This window comes from Egretta garzetta, unplaced genomic scaffold, assembly GCF_000687185.1.
Source record: "Egretta garzetta isolate BGI_Z169 unplaced genomic scaffold, ASM68718v1 scaffold108, whole genome shotgun sequence".
Lineage (NCBI taxonomy): Eukaryota > Metazoa > Chordata > Aves > Pelecaniformes > Ardeidae > Egretta > Egretta garzetta.
The window spans coordinates 5,088,611-5,107,772 of NW_009260614.1; the positions used below are offsets into that span (position 1 = coordinate 5,088,611).

At 48.6% G+C, this 19,162-nt stretch overlaps 1 protein-coding gene across 2 annotated transcripts in view; it reads left to right on the forward strand.

Moving 5' to 3' along the window:
• CAMKK1 (calcium/calmodulin dependent protein kinase kinase 1) overlaps window positions 1-19,162 on the forward strand; it is a 62,169-nt gene that overhangs the window by 13,000 nt on the left and 30,007 nt on the right. For both annotated transcript variants that reach the window (XM_035900612.1, XM_009645109.2), the window contains exons 4-8: window positions 8,340-8,391; window positions 8,977-9,110; window positions 9,717-9,753; window positions 12,199-12,220; window positions 14,105-14,193. In XM_035900612.1, coding sequence (XP_035756505.1) covers window positions 8,340-8,391; window positions 8,977-9,110; window positions 9,717-9,753; window positions 12,199-12,220; window positions 14,105-14,193 — 334 coding nt within the window. The remainder of the gene's footprint in view (window positions 1-8,339; window positions 8,392-8,976; window positions 9,111-9,716; window positions 9,754-12,198; window positions 12,221-14,104; window positions 14,194-19,162) is intronic.

Here is a 19,162-nt window from a genome sequence, read left to right on the forward strand (position 1 = left end):
AAATGGGGGCATTGATCAGAAAGATGCTGAGCAGCATGGCCTGGCTGGGCAGTGCCTGGCTCCCCAGCATCTCACCGCCTTGTGGGATGCCTCCCTGCACACCAAATGGGACCTTGCTGTCAGATGATGAGGTGTAAGGTGCAGGGCAGAAGACAAGTCTGGGCTTTTAAATCCTTTGTTGAGCTGAAGCCCGAGTTGGAGGGTTTCAGATTCTAAAAGGCTGCTTCTGCTGAAGACTCCTTGTCTGTCTTTCCCCTTTCAGAGGCAGGTGAATCCGAACCATCCCAGATGGGATTCCTGTGAAATGCTTGTGGAGATGCGCTCCTGTCCCTGGGCTTGCCCTGTGGCAAGTTTTGCTCAGGCTGAGAGAAGGAGTTGGGCAGCTGCCAAAAGGAAAACTGTCTTGCTGTGTGTGGCTGTGCCTGAAGCTTGTAGAAACAGCCTTCAGCAGAGTTTCTGGTGGATCCCAGGGTGCGTATGCGCTGAGCAGAGCTGGATGCTTGCAGTGCTGTTGAGCCCAAACCCAGCCGCCCTTGATGCAGCTCTGCCAGTGTGGCCCTGCACTTCAGCTGCTGCTCTGTACTGTGTTTGGTGAGAGGGGTCCTGCTTTTCCTGCTGTGATGCTGTGGCCTCACATGGTTGAAAATGGACCCATTGCAGCACCCGGACTTACTCATGTGCTGCTCCCTGTCCCCGTGGACAGAGCTGTTGGCCTTGTCACAAAGGGGAATAACAATATGCTTTGGAGGTGTAAAGCGTGCTCGTTCCCTGCTACACCCCAGCTAGCTTTTCCTCCCTGACAATTGGATTTACCGGTGACATACCAGGTTGGAGGTACTGGGTGGGAGTTGCATGCCTATCAGTATTTGTTAGCCCTTCTGTGCTTCCAGTGGGCATGAAATTGCAGCAGAAATGTCTTGAAATGAAGGATGGAAGAGATGAGACAAAAATCTGGACAAGGTGCCCTAGAACTGGCCAAGCAAAGGAACCACAATTCTTTCCATCCCTTATTCTTTCCAAGCTGACTCATCCGCTGCACCGGAGCGGTTGCTGTTTCTGATGGCTCCTTTTCTCCGCTGCCCTCAGAGTCCTCCCTCCCTTGCCCTGCAGCAGAAGGGTTTTGTTCTGCAGAGTGTGATGTGCCTTCCCTGCTCTGTCTGTCCTGCCAGCGTAGGCAGTGCCAGGACCAGCAGCGCAGAGTGGGGAACACAGCACATCACATTTATTTCCAGCTGAAAGTACTTTTCTTCAAAAATTGTAATCTTTGGTTTGGGACTTCCCTTCTGTGCTGGGAATCCTGATGCTGTGCCGCAGACTGCCCAGGGCAAACAGGGCAGTTGTCACAGCTTGGCAGGAGAGAGCTGGCTTTAGGTTAGCATTGCCTACTGCATTCTTGTCCATGTTTTGAATGTAGAAGAATGCTATGGATGTAGATTTAGCTGGTCAAATCAAAGCTAAAAGTGAAAGCCTGTGTCTGGGTTAGCCTGGTGTGTGTTAGCTAATCCCCACTTAATCTCCATTTCTTTTTCTAATCTAAGCAAACACTTTAAAGCTACTGCAGCGCGAGAGTGGCTCCCACACCTGGGCACTTCTGTTTCATCCTTGCAACCTGAAGAGGGACGGGGTGTGCAGACCCCCTTACCACCAGTGTTGCAGGGACACGCTCTTTGGTTCACCCTGATCCTCTTGTTGTGGGGGTTGAGGCAGGGTCTGAATCGGATCTCAACAAGGACCCTGGGGCTGCAGGTGGAGAGATGGGACCAGAGCAAGAGCATCAGCAGTGTCTGCCTGTGTTTTATTGCAGTGAATGTCAGCGGAAAGGGCAGATGGCTGCACTGCTGCCAAGAGGCTCTGATGCTAAGGCCTGCGTTTCACGTGCTTACTGCACTTTTGGCTGGGGCAGTGGGAGCCTTTCCCCTTCCCCAGCTGCAGTCACACACAGACAGGCTGTCATCCTGAATCCTTCCAGGTGCCCATGTGTTTTCCAGGAAGGCAAGCCATGATAGAGACACCTCCACTTTTCCAAGATGTTAAAACAGCCCAGGAGCTGGCAGACTTTTTAAAGCTTCAGAGAAATAGTAACCAACTGCGTAACTGGCTAATGGTTGCTTAGCTCCCCACACCTCCTGGTGCATCTAACACAAGTGCTCTCCCAGTGCTGAGGTAACTTCCATGATGCTCTGTTTTATCGTTCCTGTCCGTTCCGGTCTGAGGCCGCATTGCAGCAGTGCACCTTGACCCTCTGGAGATGGATACCTAATGCAATTGCCTGTTACCAGCAGTTAGAAGAAGCAATTGCGATTCTGATAGTTGGGGAGGGCCTTTTCTGCTTGTTTATTTTTCCCCAGATTTAGCTCTGGAGGGTTGTTTGTGTCTCAGTGGTGAAAAGTGGTAACAGCGATAATTGGAGGAAATCAGCCCTTGGTTGGCCTTCAGTGAGCAGCCCCTAATAACAGATTAATGTGTGCGGTGTTTTAGCATGAGGCCAGGGTGTCGCTGCCTGCTTTATTTTCTTTAAGCTAGTGTGCTGCAATAGGAAGGAGCAAAACTTTAAAGAAAGCAGAAAATTTTTATTTTGGAGTATAAGTCAGAGTGTGACTCCTAATTCTTGCTTAGGTATGGGGTCCTTTGCTAGCTCGCTTTGAAAAGGCAGAACTTATAGGTACCAGGAACTGAATCTAGCTCCTGCCAAAGCAAAAGGAAAGATTTCTATTGCTTTAAAGAGTTTTGGATCTGGCCTAGAATTAGCAAAAACTCAAGAGAAAAAAAAAAAAAGCTGATCACCACATTTTGGAAAAATGTAGATGGGTTGTATTTACTTTGTGGGTTTTTTTACCTTCCATTAAAGATGAGAGAGTGCTTCAAAGAGCTTTATCCTTCATTGCTGTGAACAACTGCAGTGCTGTGGAGGGCTGTGAAAGCGTGCTGGTTTACATCAGTAGATGCAGGGAGTGTATTAGACCAAGGAAATTGAACTTTCAGCACCAAGTAGGTGACCCAGTGCTCCCTCCAAGGAGGAGACCCCATTGGGATGTGAAGCTGGCTGCCAGAGTAGAGGTCTCTGCCCTGTCCTTGGTTCCTGCTGCTGCTGGGGCATGTGTAGCTGTTACAGCAGTGTTTGCAGGGCTCTGCCAAGGAACCCTTTACACCTGGAAAGGTCCCAGTGTCTCAGTTTGCAGGAGATGCTGTGACAGTGACTAGGGGGGAAAAAAAAAAAAGAAAAGCTAAGCTCTGTGAAAAGCAAATAAAAAGCAAAGGCAAATGTGTCTAGGCAGAGATCTAGTTTGGAGTCATTGTGCTGATGGAATTTGATCCTGTGATGCCTCGGGTCATGTCTCCTTCCTATTTTCAATCTCTAAATCGGCTTGCAAAGGAAAGTGGTTATGACGGACATTTGTTATGCTACTTCTGGACAAAAGCAATAGCATTGTAAGTTGTGAGTAGGTTTCTCTTTTTTTCCCCTTCTTTTTTAATCTGGTTTCCTAAGAAACAAGGTTTGTGTGATTGTGCTCTCTGCCTCTGTACCTAACAACCTTTGCATGGAAGGCTGTTTTTTACCAACTCTCAATGATGGGCAGAAATTCCTTCTAAGTGTATGAAAAGAGACTGCTGAAAAAAGTGCTGCTGCTGCGGAGAAGGTGGCCAGCAGCAAGCTTTGAACTTTCTAGCCCCTGGAGAATCCACTTTGGTTGCCATCCAGGCGGGAAGGGAAGGCACAGCTCCCATGTTTCTTATCCTCTTGTTTGCATAACAGCTACTGAACCACTGCCAGCCACTCTCCAGTGTAGTGAGGACCAGGGAAGTGATCTCTAGTTTGCTTTAACACCCTGTGCCCTTCAGCAGTGGGGTTGTGAGGAGCTGGGTCGCCCGGGGTAAGAGCAGGAGCCTCCAGGAGATGGCTGGAGGCAGGCGAGCGCAGCCGTTCTGAGAAGGCATCCAGCTGTGGTGTCACAGCAGGGGTGGGGCACAGCCTGCCGATGTAATTCTGCTGCTGACGTGACAAATGGTGTCTGGGACAAAAGGTGACAAATTGCAGGAGCAGGATTTTAGGGACATGGCAGCTAAGCCTGTCTGGTTTAGGATTTTCTTTCAATGTGTAGCACTCCTGTCTCCTGGCAGAGCTTCCCTCTTAGCTGCTTTATCTGAGGGATGTCATTGTCACACAGGGCAGGTGAAAAAGAGCTGGAATTGCTCTCTGGTCTGCTCAGCATTCCCGCAGGGTGCAGAGGAGTTAGGTGGTTAGTAGCTTCGTTTGAACAACCTCGCCCTGCCCTGGGAGCCGCAGGTAGGGACTGTGCGCTGGTCTTCTGCCCTTGCAGTGCAAGTCTCTCTGTTAGCAAACTAAACGGCATCCTAAGTGCTGTGAGAGCATCATGAAGGACAGGTGATAAATTCCTTTGGCTCAATTCATTTTATCACCCTCCCTTCCCGAGACTAATGGTCATTTCGCTGTTGTCATTACCAGCAGCAGGATGCGGGCTCTTCTGGTTGTGAAAGCTGTTGTGTCCCAGGCATCCCTCCTCTCTTTAAACCTGGGATCTCCTTTCCCTTGGGCAGTTTCCAGATGCAAGGTTGCTAAGAGGAGAGAATTAAACTTAGATAATAAACGTACATCAAAGAAAAGCACACAGTTCCCGCTGCCTCTGAAAGGAAAATGTCAAGACCCGTGTCTACATGTCGGAAGGAAGGTGGGTGCAAGGGCATGTGTGGAGGAAATCTCCTCTAGGCTCCCTCTTTTCCTGAGGAAGCTGAAGCAATGCTTGCCAGTGCAAAGGGAAAATCCCTCGGCTTGGCTCTGAGCTGGTTCTTTATCAGAAAGGCATTATCTGGGTAATTAGCTCTGCCTGCAAGTACAAATGTCTTTGGCTCTTTCATGCATGTGAGCTCAGGAGAGGTTTGCTGAAGCATCCCTGTGTTGCTCCCATTATGCACAGCTACAATTCAGTGAAGGAAGCCTTGTCCTGCCAGCTTGCACTGTAATTAAAGTGAGGCTTCACTGCCACATGCTCTCATCTCTGCTCTTGTGATAATTAAGTGGCTCTGGCCCATTGCATGATGAAGTTTGCTCTTCGTCCCCCGTTTGCGTTTGAAAGCGCAGTGGGACAGGTCCTCTTTTCTGATCCAGCCCTACTTGTATAGTGGCAGCTACTGGTGCTTTGAGGTTGGTATAAGCATGTCCTGGTACTTCATCCACAGCAGCAGAGGTGGCTTATGATACAGTAGCCCCCACTTATCTCCTCATTGCCCCTCGTAGCGTTCTTGAAGGAGTTTAGGTGACAGCAGTAGCTCTTGTTCCCTGTGTTTCTATCCCCGAGAGCAATTCTTGCCTCTGCTATTGCTCCTCTCTGTACCTTCCTGCTCCCTCCAGCCTCTCCCCAGAGCCCCAGGAAGGCCTAGGCTGATGCAGGCACGGCTGGTGGTGATGGCTCAGTTCCTCAGGCTGTATTCCCCAAGCAATTTATGCAACTTGGGAGCTTTCAGCAGCAAATTGCATCTTCTGTTTCTTCTTTTTCTAAAATTCATTGCCAGAAGGCAGGGAGGGCACAAGGTGGGATTGGAGCAAGGGGAACCTTTTCCTCCCAGGCTGGTGGTGGTTGAAGGAGAAATAGGTGTACCAATTCCTTTTGATTTTTTTCCCATGAATTTTCATTATGGAGAGATAAAAGTGGAGAGTGTAGGATGTCCTCCAGGCTTGGTCCTGGCCATGCTTGGAGGTGGTTGCGCACGTCTTGGATCCTCTTTCAGCAGACCATGAATCATTTGGCTGTCTGTATTGGACACAGCACTGTGCTAAGTAAAAGATAAGCACTTCTGAGTCTGTCTCTCAACTCCGTTTTTTCCAACAGTTGGCTCGTGAGCTGTCAGGCAGGATTGAGAACTACACAGTGTCTCTTCTCAATTACACAGGTGCAAATCCAGAGGATTTCACTGGATCAGTACCAAAAATTACAATCCTTTCATCAAGCTGTGAACTTGGCTGCAGCGGGAGCACTGACGGGAGGTGGGGATCCTGGGGCATGCAGTGGCATCACTGCCAGGAGAAACAGCTTGGGAAGGAGCTTGCCGAAATGGTTTGGGTGACCTGTTCCTGGTGTACGTGTAAAAAAATAGGTAGCATGCAGAGAGCCTGCCTCTGTGGTATTGATGCAAAATTCCTTGGCATTTGACCACGTGCTGTGGGAGTCCTTGGTTAATTATATTTCGCAGGGGTCACTCCAGTATGAATTACAGGTTTGGATGCTTAATTAGTAGAGGTAACTACCTATTCTAGGGGAATGAGTGAGTGACCAACCCAGCTCCTGGGAGCATAGACTGTTTTCCTAAGCAAATTGTACCATGAGCTGGTTTCTCATGAAATATTTATCTGCTGGGCCACACGGGGCTGTCTGAGTGGCCCTCAAAAAGGTTATTAATGCACAGAGCAGATGGAGGCGCAGGGACTGTTCATTACATTCAGATTGCCTTTTGCCACTATGCTAATGCCAACTGGATGGCAGAAAAAGTTACCCTGACCTCCTCTCATGCCTCAGCTGCCTGGGTTCTCAACGGTGCCAGCATACAATCGGGTACAAGAAGGGAGGGAAGCTGTTGGCAAAAACCCGCTTCCCTCTCTGTGTCTTTGCTGTGCTCCTGCACAGAGCCGGCTTTGCTGTTTCTGATCATGCAGGGACAGATGCCCACAAAGTATCTTGTTTGTGGTCTTGGGCATGGTGCTGGATCATGCTGCAGGTGCTCTGTATTGTTCTAGCAGCATGGAAGAGGTTTCATAGAATCATAGAATCATAGAATGTTTAGGGTTGGAAGGGACCACTAGTGGTCATCTAGTCCAACCCCCCTGCAGTGAGCAGGGACACTGCTAACTAGATCAGATTGCTCAGAGCCCCATCCAACCTGGCCTTGAATGTTTCCAGGGATGGGGCCTCCACTACCTCTCTGGGCAACCTGTTCCAGTGTTTTACCACCCTCATTGTAAAAAATTTCTTCCTTACCTCTAGCCTGAACCTACCCTGTTCTAGTTTAAAACCATTTCCCCTTGTCCTAACACAGCTGGCCCTACGAAAAAGACGTTCCCCATCTTTCCTATAGGCCCCCTTTAGGTACTGGAAGGCCGCAATCAGGTCTCCCCACAGCCTTCTTTTCTCCAGACTGAACAAGCCCAACTCTCTCAGCCTGTCCTCATAGGAGAGGTGCTCCAGCCCTCGGATCATTTTTGTAGCCCTCCTCTGGACCCGTTCCAACAGTTCCATGTCCTTCTTGTGCTGAGGGCTCCAGAGCTGGACGCAGTACTCCAGGTGAGGTCTCACCAGAGCTGAGTAGAGGGGCAGAATCACCTCCCTCGACCTGCTGGCCATGGGGGTTACCCCAACCCAGGTGCAGGACCTTGCACTTGGCCTTGTTGAACCTCATGAGGTTCACACAGGCCCACCTCTCCAGCCTGTCCAGGTCTCTTTGGATGACATCCCTTCCTTCTGGTGTGTCAACCTCACCACTCAGCTTGGTGTCATCCGCAAACTTGCTGAGGGTGCACTCGATCTCGCTGTCTAAGTCATTGATGAAGATGTTAAAGAGCACCGGTCCCAGTACGGACCCCTGAGGGACACCACTCGTCACCGGTCTCCATCCGGACATCGAGCCATTGACCACTACCCTCTGGACGCGACCATCCAGCCAGTTCCTTATCCACCGAACAGTCCACCCATCAAATCCATAGCTCTCCAATTTAGAGAGAAGGATGTTGTGGGGGACCGTGTCAAAGGCCTTGCCTTGTTTATGGGGCAAAACTAGTCTTTGGGAATACAAAAGGTGTCCCCAGGCAGTGCAGAGCTGGTGGAAAGGCTGTGTCCTCACCCTAGTCCAGGTCTGTGTTGGAGGTTGAAAGGGTGTTAGCAGTACGGCTGTGATACTCCAGCTCTTTTCCTTCCTAGATCCTCTGGCAAAGCAAAACATAAGGTCGAGCAGCCTTGAAGTGGCTCTGACTTGTGGCATGGCCATAGCATCATCCAAAACAACAGGTACTTAAAGGTCAGCTAGAGGAACCCACCTCTTCTTTCAGGCTCCTGCCCCAAATGCATAAGTGGGGCTTCTTTTTCTTTGTCCAGTTTAAAATAACTAAAACCCATTTATTTTTTCACAGGGAGAAAGATGAATGAAACAAGTGGTTAGCAGTGCCCTTAGGAAAGCTTATGTCAGTGTGTTTGCTTGTCTCATGGCCACCACTAATCAGAAGACTTCTCTAAGTTGAGGACAGACCTGAGCCAGTCCCTGTTGCCCAGCATAATCCCAGGTCACAGACCACTTTGGCTCTTGTCCAGTTTTAACACTGCTTTTTCTTCTTTCAGGCTATGAAAGTCCTCTCCAAAAAGAAGCTCTTGAAGCAGTATGGATTTCCACGTGAGTATCTTGCATTTAGAGGTCTGCCTGTTGTCCTCAGCCAGGCAACTCTCTGTGTAGGAACATTGTCTGCAAGGACTGCAGAACTTGGCCTCATTTGAAAGCTGCCCCATTAGTTGGGGGGGCTGATTAAAATGCAGTGGGTATTGAAAGGGCAGGCACAACCAGAGAGAAATTCAACATATCTGGTAATTAACTTCCTGGCTTTGATTTTCTGAGTCTTTTTGAAGTGCTGACTCTTCCGTGTTCACTATCTATGAAGCCTAATTAAGTACTGGAAGTTAGGTGGGGTAGATCCCCTCTTCCTCGGGGCTCTACTACCCCCTCAGATAGCACCTGGCTCCAGTGACTGAGCCATGGGACCTGGCAAACAGGCTGAGCTGGGAAGCCAGTAGGAGCTGGTCTGAACGGGGCTTGAAGATCTCTATTCTGGATGGAGACTGTAATGCTTTGGGTTGACAACAAGGTGATGAGATCTTCCAGAATAGCTGGAAGTATCTGCAGAGGGGCCAGTGGCTGCTCACTCCTGTGTGCCAGGTACTGCTGAAAATTGAGTAGTTCTTCACCATGTTGTTACAATTGCAGGTCGGCCTCCTCCCCGAGGGTCAAAAGCATCCTCCGGAGAGCAGCCAAAACCCATGGCACCACTGGACAGAATCTATCAGGAAATAGCCATCTTAAAGAAACTGGATCATGTCAACATTGTTAAGCTGATAGAGGTGAGCTGCTTCTCCACCCTAAGCTACACTGAAACAAGTCTGGTTTGTATTGCAACACGAGGATCTTTCTTCAACTGCTCCTACTTCAGCCAAAATTGGTTTAAAAGACTTGTTCAGAAATTTAGGCTGGTGATTCCAAGCAAGATCATACCAATTATGTATGACAAACTGACATAGTTATCCTGGGCTTTGGGCTGGTGCCCAAGAGAAGGCAGATGGTTGTGCTAGTAGGAATAGCAGCAAGCTTGGACAAGTGGAACTTGTGTGTAGACAAGCCTGGGAAGGTGCACAAGTGCAAGGCTTTGGTGCCATTTTCAATATTGGCTGAGGTCAGATTAGGACAAGCAGTGCCTTTATTGGTAGATTGTTTCTCCAAATACAGGCAGAAGTCCAGATTTTTCTGGAGAGGGGAAAATCTGTCATCTTCAAAGCCCCTCTTTGTGCAGGAATCTCTAAATATTAGCCTAAGTTGTTCTCAACGCTTTGCAGCTCAGCACAGTGGTCAGGGAGCAGTAAAATGTTACTTGATTAAAAAATCTTTTTTTCTGCTGTTTTTCTCTTTTTGTTTTTTCTCCTTTACCCTTATCTCTCCGCTATCAATTACAGGTCCTTGATGATCCTGCAGAGGACAACTTGTACATGGGTACGTGAATTATTATATGCTAACAGAACCATCGGGACTTAGACCTAGTGATGCAAGTAACATGTACCAGGGCTTGGAGTCAATACCAGGAGGAAACTTGTACCAACTTCAGCAGACTTACATTTTTCTGAAAAATTAAATGCCTGTAAAGGCAGTGGGATGGAAGGGCCCCTTGCAGTAGGGTAAGGCAACCTTGTGTCTTAGTATAGCACATCTCTTTGCCATGAGGGCACTAAAAAGACATGACAGTGGCTCTGCCCTCCCCTATGTATATGTCGGCTCCAGTCCTAGAGCCAGGAGAGAAGGGAAGGGTGCAGGATGATTTCTCATCTTCCTGGTATGAGGTTGGTCTCTCTAGACTTCTCCTGTAGGCTGTGGGTAGTGGTAGTGACTCTGGAAAGCTGTCTTGTCTCAAAGTGTTCCCTGTGACCCCTGCAGAGATACTGACCACCCTGCTGAGCCTCGGGACCTCCTAAGACAGCCACACTCCTGCCTTTGGCCTCTGAGCCGAGACCCTACCGTGGGGTGCTCAGATGGTGAGGCCATAGCTGACCGTGTGTTTATGCAGAGGGCAAGGAATTTCCACCCACTTTGTCTTCCTTTCCCCCAAACCTTGGAAGTGCCAGCCACAGTCTAACCCCCGTTTAAGCAAAACCTGGAGGGACAGGCCTGGGAGGCACTGACCCCATTCCATCTCTGCTTCCCCGTAATCTTTCCTTGTGAGACAGGCTCAAAGGCAGCTTCTCATGAAATAATTATGGGACGCTTTTGCAGCTGCCTGTGAAAGGGGCCTCTGCCTAGCAAATGAAGCTATTTGCCTTTGAAAGGCCACTTTTCCCTTTCGGCTGAAGCCCCCGTGGCGCTCTGGCAGCATCCCAAAGCAGCATCCCAGGCAGATGCACGTGTGGTGGGGCGGGCAGCTAAAGCTGTTGTTTAAAGGCCTGGGGATGGAGAGAATGGGAGAGATGAGGTAGGAAGCTTTTTTTTTTTTTTTTGTTGAATGTAAATAAATTCATGAGAAAGTTAGAGGAAAAAAAAAACCCAACCAACACTTCCTCCTCCCCCTCCCCCCAAAAAAAACCCACCCCACAAAACTAAGCTCTCCCTGTGGAGCAAAATAACAGTCCCAGAAATGTCAGCAATAGCAGTAAGGCAAGTGGGAAATCTCTTGGTCCCAATGGGGGTCCTGGGGAGGTTGCACTGGTCCCTGGGCAGCGAGCAGTGGCTGTGTCTGTGTTGTCCATGCCCCATCACCTCTTTGCTCCCCTTTGCCCTGCCTGGGATAGCATGGGTGGTTCAGGCAGAGCCATGCAGGCAAATCAAGCTCCTGCCTCTGTGGTTCCCTCAGAAGCAAGGGGAGGCCGTGGGTGCTCAGCACTGCTCAGAATTGAGCCTTCTGCAAATGGGTTTCCTCCCTCCTGCTGCTGACCCAGCCAATGATAACCACACCTTTCTCCTTCCAAAAATGCCCCCCACTACAAAGCAAAACTAGAGAAAGTGGAGTCTGGTCTTTGCTAATTACTGCTGGCATTAAATCCTGCTATGAGCACTCTGCTGCGTGCTCATTGGGAAGAGAGAAGGGGAGGGAGGGTGCAGATAAAAAATTGAGCAACCTGCAACGGCACAAGATGGTTGAATAATGAAATGCTGCCACGAGCTGCAGCTTCTTCAGCCTGGAGAGCAAGATGAGCCAATGCAGGCTGGCTTGCTGTGCTTGTACCTTCAGCTGGCCTAGCATCGCAGCTGTAAGCCGGGCTGCCTGGTGCTTTGGGGAGGGCAATCTGCTCAGATTTCTTGGGAGGTGCAAGAAATCCCTTAGTAATTCAGGAGGAAAAAGCTCTCTTACTAGATAAAGGCAGATCCTTCTCCTGTTTGCAGAACAGGTCAGAGGCAAGATCAGAAAAACACATTGCCACTAACCCCCAGTCAGACACAAAAACTCATGTGCTCTACAAACCTCGGCTCACACCAACAAATCCTCTCCAATTCCTCCTGCCAGGGAGTGTTTACCTCTGATGGGCATGTAACTGTGCTGCTGATTGACGCAGCAGAAATGGAGCAACATGTTCTTACAGCATCTCATTTGGTATCAACAATTTAGCAGAAATATCGCACCAAGCAGCGTCCCAGAAGGTACTGAATAAGAAGGGGCTCAAATCAGCAAGGGCTGACATGGGGAGCAGCAGAAATGTGGTTGATAAATTAGCACCCGCTGTCTCCCTGCATGGAGCTGGCGGGAGGTGGGGATATTTGTCTTTGATGAAGAGATGAATGTTTTCATTTTGCGTCTTCTGGTGCCCTTGTCATGGGTGAGGGAAGAGAAGCGAGTGGAGGTAAATTGATTTTGCAGGTATGGGAATGGATGTGGTTTTGTAGGTGCTAAAAAACAAATACTCCCAGTCCCCTCTTCTGATTCATTCATGGTTTGATTTCCTTTTCTTGCAGTGTTTGACCTCCTAAGGAAAGGGTAAGTAGCCCGCCTGGGATCCCTTGTGTTCAAATTTTTGATGTTCATAATTAGCTTCCTAGGTGAAATGGAGGTTTGATATGTACAGTGGGGCAAACCACTGTCTGCAGGCAAACACAGAGGAGGTAAAATCCAGCTGTAGTTGCCTTTGCACTGTTACAGCCTGGAATGATGCGGTGAATAGTAATGGACTAGGAGGACATGCCCTGGTATCAGGCTTTGATCCGGAAAACAAGTTTGATTCCAATTCCCTATCAGGTGCCTGGAAGAAAAGGTTTTAATAGGAATACTCTGCTGGGGTAACAGCCACATTGTGGCTTCCTCTGGCACAAGGGGTGTGTGGTTGCATCAACATGCACTTGCCACCTGCTGCCTTACTTCGCCCCTAGCACTAACATCTTGTGGCAGGCTGTTTTGTTGGCACATTTTTCTGTAGCAGAAGTGATAAGGTACTAGGAGTCTCCTCACTGCTTTTTGCTACACCTGCACTGATTCTGCGGAGTCACAGTGAGGTTGGGAGAGGTGTGCCCAGGATGGGAAAGATTCCCTGAGGGCTTATTTTTCTCTCTGGCCCTGTGAACAGGGAGAGGGGGAGGGGAAAAAAAGCTCCTGTAATCAGCTGTGGCCAGAGAACGTGCAGCTTGGCTGAGTGCAGCCTGTCTGCCTCTAGCAGAAGGCAATTAGGCTCCATTAGTGGCTCTGCTAGTCCTGCTGCTCACATTATTTCTCCCTGGTTTCAGCAGCAGAAAAATGTGCATGAAGAGGGAAGGAAAGCAGTGGCAGAAAAATGCAAATGGCAGATGAAGGTCATCAACCAAACAGCAGCAAGGGAGAAGAGAGAAATGCTGCAGGAAGGGTTTGCTACTGGGTGCTGAGGGGAAGAGCTGCCGAGCCTGGTTTTGGCCATGGGCTATTCTCAGCCAGGGTTTGGCTTGCAAGGACAGTCTTGGGAGCACTCACTTAAATCCAGCCTGAGTCAGCGGGCGTATGTCCAAATGCAAGGTCAAGCTGCCGAGCACAAGCAGGATTAACCCCCAGTGCAGTGAAGTCCTTAGCTCCTGCCATTTATCTGCCGGGCAACAGAAGATGCTGACTACAGCCTCTTTGCCCTCAGCTTTCAGCAGGCACAGGCAGGAGAGGGGCTTTTAGAGGATACTGTGCATCTCTCAGCAGTGGCAGCATACAAAGGAAAGGAGAGGGGAAGCTGACCAGGTAACCTGGGCTGTTTTAAGGCTGAATGGATGAGTTCTGGTGATGGCTGAACACTGAACAGCAAAATATGTTTTCAAAGCAGTTTAGCGCAATGCATTGGAAATATTCACACTTAACCTTTGAGCCAGTGGTTCATGTCTAGATTCTGCCTTGGTTTAGACTAGCAACATGCTGATATTGCTTCAGGACTGAGCCCCAGCAGGCATGACATCCAGTGCACAGCAAAGGGCACTGTATCCTCGCTGCTGCCTGGTACCTGCTGGTGATGCTGGTGCTTACAGCCATGAGCAGCTTTAGCAAGAAATCAAAGGCCAGATCCAGTTTTGTTCTTTCACTATGCTTTTCCCATTAGGGCTCTTGGAAAATTAAGTGTTTGCCCTATGTTGTGCAGACATCAGCAGTTAATCCTGGTGTTGGTGAGGGGTCTGTGGCTCATGCTGGCTCAGGGACTATGCAAAGCCACCCATCACCACTAGCCAGGCTCGCTAACCTAGGCATCACCATGTCCAGAAAGGATGGCTATGCCTCCATCCTGTGTCACAGCACCCAGAACCTCTTGGGAGCCTGGCCCTCAGTGCTGGGGACTTAGTGATGGAGAATCTGAAACTCCTCCAGCAAGGAGGTTTACTGCTATTCTGCAAAGTACTTAGTTACTCTCCTTCTTCCTAACAGGCCTGTCATGGAGGTACCAAGTGACCATCCCTTCAGCGAGGAGCAGGCTCGGCTCTACTTCAGAGACATTGTCTTGGGCATCGAGTACTGTGAGTACCACCAGTACTGTCAGCAGCTTTGCAGGGTATGTGTGTTGGCCTCCTGCTTAGCTGGGGAGAAGCCTCTCTGCTCTGGTGGGCTGTCAGTTGGGCAAGTGAGGTCCCCTCTAATTGCATGTGACAGGGTTTGCAGTTGATGGCCTCACTCAGCTGAGATTTACCCGGGTGGTATCACAGATGCTGGCAGCAGGCATTTCTTAGGAAGGACGTTATGAAGATCGTGGCTTCCTTTTTTCTTGTAGTTCTCTCTCTTTTTGGAGAGCATCTTTTAAGGCAATAACAGAGCCAGAAAATGGGTGTTTGCAGTGATACAGACTGAGTCAGTTGACTTCAGTTAGAACAAATTGCTGTCTCCAGCTTAGCAGGGAAAGTGCTGGCAACGTGGAGAACTGGTGAGCAGCGCTTGTGAGGGTGTCTGCCCTTGTCCGCTCCCTCCACAGCATCAGTTTCTGACTTATTGTCACTCAGGGCTGTGTTGTGACCAGAGCCCAGCACTGCTGTGCCCTCGCAGGGAGGTGGTGACTCAAGTGTGTTCCCAGGCTCTGCCTGGAGACTCCAGTGGCAGGTTTCCTGTTTGTAGCCCATTTGATTATCACTACGTTTTTTGTAGTAAGTCTTCTCCCAGTGTGGCTGAACCAGATTCTTTGCTGAGCACCTACCCTGAAGGCCATGATAGGTCTGTAAATGACAGCAGGGATTTTTCTGGCCCCGTTGACATGTTCCTGCTGGCTTGAACCTGGTAGGGGTGGAAGAGGGGTCCGGGAATTGAAGACACAAGGTAGAGTGGTGATGTGCTGGCATCTTGTGAGCATGGGCCCCGAGGAGCAGTGAGGGCTGGCTGGTGTTTCCCCTTGTGGACTCTTAGCAGAGCTGGCATGTCCTTGTAACCTCTTGACCTCTGCAGCAGGGGATTTGAGGCTGCCAGATGGTGCATTTTGCTTGCTGCTGATCTGCAGAGTTTGTGCTGCAGGCTTCATGGCTGGGCTTCTCTTCTGACCTGTGCCAGCAGTGGGAGGAAACCCATGAAATTGCTGGTTGCTTTCTTTTCTGTAAGACAGACCTCTGAAAGTAGCAAGCATGGTAGAGTTGGGCATTTATGGGTGCAGGATACATCTGTACCATGCAAGGAGGGGGTGGGTCAGAGAGCCTGGTGCTTTGATGTGGAGCAGTGCTGGTAAGCTGGCATTACTCCCATCCTGTGTCTAGACATATTACACTGCACATTCCCACTCCTCCTGAGCCTCCTACACCAGCATTGTCACCAAGTCAGAAGGCACAGCTCAGATCCCCTGTTGCTCACTCACATTAGCCTGAGCCTATTCTCTCCCTTTTCCAGCAGAAGGTCCCTGCCTTTGTCCTCAGTGCTGCTCCTTACACTGGAGCAGTTCATGTGCAGGGTGCTTCAGGGACCCACATAGCATGGAGGTAACCATGAGTCAGCTGGTCTGCAGTTACTGCTTGCAAACCAGCTTGGCACATTGTCAGGCAAACTGCTGGTGAGCTCCGTTTGTCTCTGTGCCTGTTTGATCCTGCTGTCCTGCTTGTAGACAGCTCTCTAGAGTTTAATGATCTCATCATTGACTGCTTTCTCTACACATTGATGCACTAAAGAATTGACCGTGGTTGGATGAATATGAGGAGGGAGAGATGACATACCGTTTACAGACGTAATTCATGCCTTGCAGATCTATTAGTTTTCCAGAAGAGTCAACAAACAAGTAGATAAGGTGATCCTGTTACCACGTTGTGTTTCAGTTGCCAAACAGCTTTTGATTAGATCATTTAACAGTGGCTCATAAAGAAGCTCATAAGTCTCTTTGGTTGGATGTCCTCTTGTGGATTAACAACTAGACAATCAGTGAGGTAGGAATACTGCTTTCGCAAAGGAGAAAGTCACTAGCGCAGTTAAACAGGAATCCATAATGTGGCCTGGGCTGTTCCTAAATGACCAGAAGAAGGGTAGAGCACAATAAGAGAGATTGGTGATGACATATAGTTATTCAGGATAGTTAGATAGATTGTTAGAACTGACTGCGAAGACTGGCAGGAAGATGCCATGATAGCAAGTGATGGCATGATAAAATGGCAGATAAAAATTCATGTTGCTGACTGCAAGATAATGCATGAAGGGGAGAAACAACACTGAAAATACGTACATAGTGATGGGCTCTAAATCAGCTGTTCTCACTCCAGGCTTCATTCTGGATAGTTCTCTTGAAAATGCCAGCCAATTACTTAGTGACAGTCAACAAAGCTAACAAGATTTGGGGAATTATTGGGAATTAAATAGAGAAGAAAACAGAAAATGTCATTATACAGTCATTTGGATCTGTAAGAGCTCTTAGATACAGGCAAGGAATATCTTGAATATTTTGTGCACCTCTGCTCAGCCTGTCCTAAAAACAGCTCTGTAAAACTGAAAGAAGCCTGAGAAGGGTGATCAGGACAGTCCTGGAACATCTTGTATACGGAGGTGGAACATCTTCTGTACAGAGATAAGACCAAAGCTCTTAGGATTTGAAAATTATCATGGAAAGGGGTGATATGACAGAGGCTTATAAAATCTGAAGTGTCATTGAAGTGGTGAACGGGCAATGAATCTTTGTCACTAAAAACACAAGAACTGAAGGGTAGCAAACAAAATAATTAGGTAGCAAGTTTAAACCAGAAGGAATTACTCTTTTATGTAGCATCTTGGCTCCTCTTTTGCCCAGCAGCTTGTCCCCATCATCCTTGAGGTTATCACTGGGCTGACCCGGTGGCAGAGGTAGCTGCGCTATGCCAGGTTCTGTGAGACTGATGTATGTCAGCTTGGTGTCTCTTAGGCATGGCAACCTTTTATAAACCTGGCTTGCTTTGGCAGTGCAAATGCACAGTTTTGGTAGAAAATCTGAAGGCAGAGCAGCCAGCAGAGGGAGGGATAAGGACACTTGAGCAAGTGATCATCTTCCCCAGTCAGCTTAGTGTGCAGTGCATGAAAGGTCAGACATGTGCAAGATAGAGCTGTGTCACCCTCCCTGTTTAGTCCAAGGTGAGATTTTCCTAGCTGTTCCAACCTTTGGAAATGAATACCTGCTTCTTTCACAAACCAGAAGGAATTGTTTCAGATGTGTTTTCAAAAAGCCAACATGTAGCTGTGTCAAACTCAAAAAGAATGTTTCATGCTGCTGTAGTGCTTTGAGCCACATCTGCCTTCATTTCACTGATCACTGGGTGGCCCCTGCAAGCTCGGAGCCAGAGCAAGCCCCTTGCTTTTGTTGAAGACTCACTTGGCTTCAGAAACCTGCAGAGAGCAAGTCTCTGAGCATAACAGACCTTGTCGAGGCAGAGGAAGGTGTCTTGCAGTGTCTTGGTTCATGTCCACATTGAAATGCAACACCACATCATTTTTTGTCTAAAACCAGTGGGTGGGAATGAAATCAATGTTTGCAAGTGTGTGACAGTCCAGAAGCTTCCAGGTTCTGCCAAAATTAGTCAGGTCACCCGAGGAAGTCAGTGGAAATATATATATGAATGGGAAGCACAAGACACTTTTTCAGTAGAGTTTGAAGGGAGAAGACTGCAGCTTTTTATATTCTCATTAACATTCATATTATAGCAGAACCTGTATGCCTCAGCTGGGAGATCCAAGCTCTGCTGTACTGGATGCTGCTGGCATAACAGTTCCTGCTCAGAGGAAACTTTAAGTTTAGAAGATAGTCAGGAAAAAAGAAGTAAAGAGTGAGTAGCCCTGGGCAGAGGGAATGAAAGAAGGCAATAAATTACAAGATGCTCAAACATTCCCAACAACAGGAACAATAGGATGCTTTATTTTGTGCTATTGAGTAAGCACTTATTTTATTAGTGAATGAAAGTTTAAAATGGTGTTCTGAGAGAACTGCTGGGTAAATGCATGGCAATTATTATGTAACTACAGAGGAGAAGTGCACCGTTTGTGCATGCTGAAGGAAAAGTGTTGCCAGGCAATCTAGAGATTGCAAGGTATTTTTAATGTAAGCATACATAATTGTTGTGTAATTTGGGAGACTCAATAACCATACAGCTGCGTGAAGCTCTCAGTCATCACAGCAGCAAATGCATCATTGCTGGTTGGGTTTTATTAAGTTAGAAGTTGCAAACTGGATTCCTGTCGGAGCCTGCAAGGCATTAATCCAGGCCAGTGCACTGCCCTTGATGCAAGTGGTATGTGGTGAGTGGGAAGGGGCTGCAGGAGCCAAGCTCATGGGAGATGTGAGCTGAGCTTTTAAGTTACTGGTGGTGGTACACAGTGCATGGCCACTGTACATCCGTGGGGACTGGACCACTTGTTACTTGTGACAGTTGCCTGGGGTGGAGGCCTCCTGTGAGAGGGCTGGCTCTGGGGAGAAGCACTTGGAGGGAGGCAGTGGTCAGTGTGATGAGAACAGAAACATCCTACACTGGGTGGGAAACCTGGCTTAGGCATGGTGGGATGCAGGGACAGGTGCCCTGGAGAGAGCAGAGAGCTCCCCATCCAGGCAATGGCACAGTGCTGCTTTGCTTTGTTGTCTGCTTTTGGCTGGGTTTCTGAGTTTAGTACGTACAATACTGAGAAGCACGCTTTGATATACGTGCAGTCTCAGCCTCGTTCACTGGTGAATGAAGAAGCAGAAGCAGGTTCAAGGTCTGAGAGCTGGGGAGATCTGCCCATGGTAGAGCTGCCTCTGGCCCCTGAACTGCTGGGAAAATATTTTAAGCCTAAGTGTGGTAATATTACTGGCTCACCGGTTCTGTTTTTGTATGCCTGTCTTGGATCTGGGCTCTGTTGTGCAGACTGCTTCAGAAGTCTTTTAAGCATGTGCAAACTTAAATTCGTACCCTGGTGAAGTGGGCCTTATGAAGGAAAGTGCTTTTGCTCCTGCTTGCGAGACTTCCCTGGCACTGATGGCATTCCACACACATCTTCATGAACTGAGGAGGCAGGCTGCCTGCTTGTTATAAG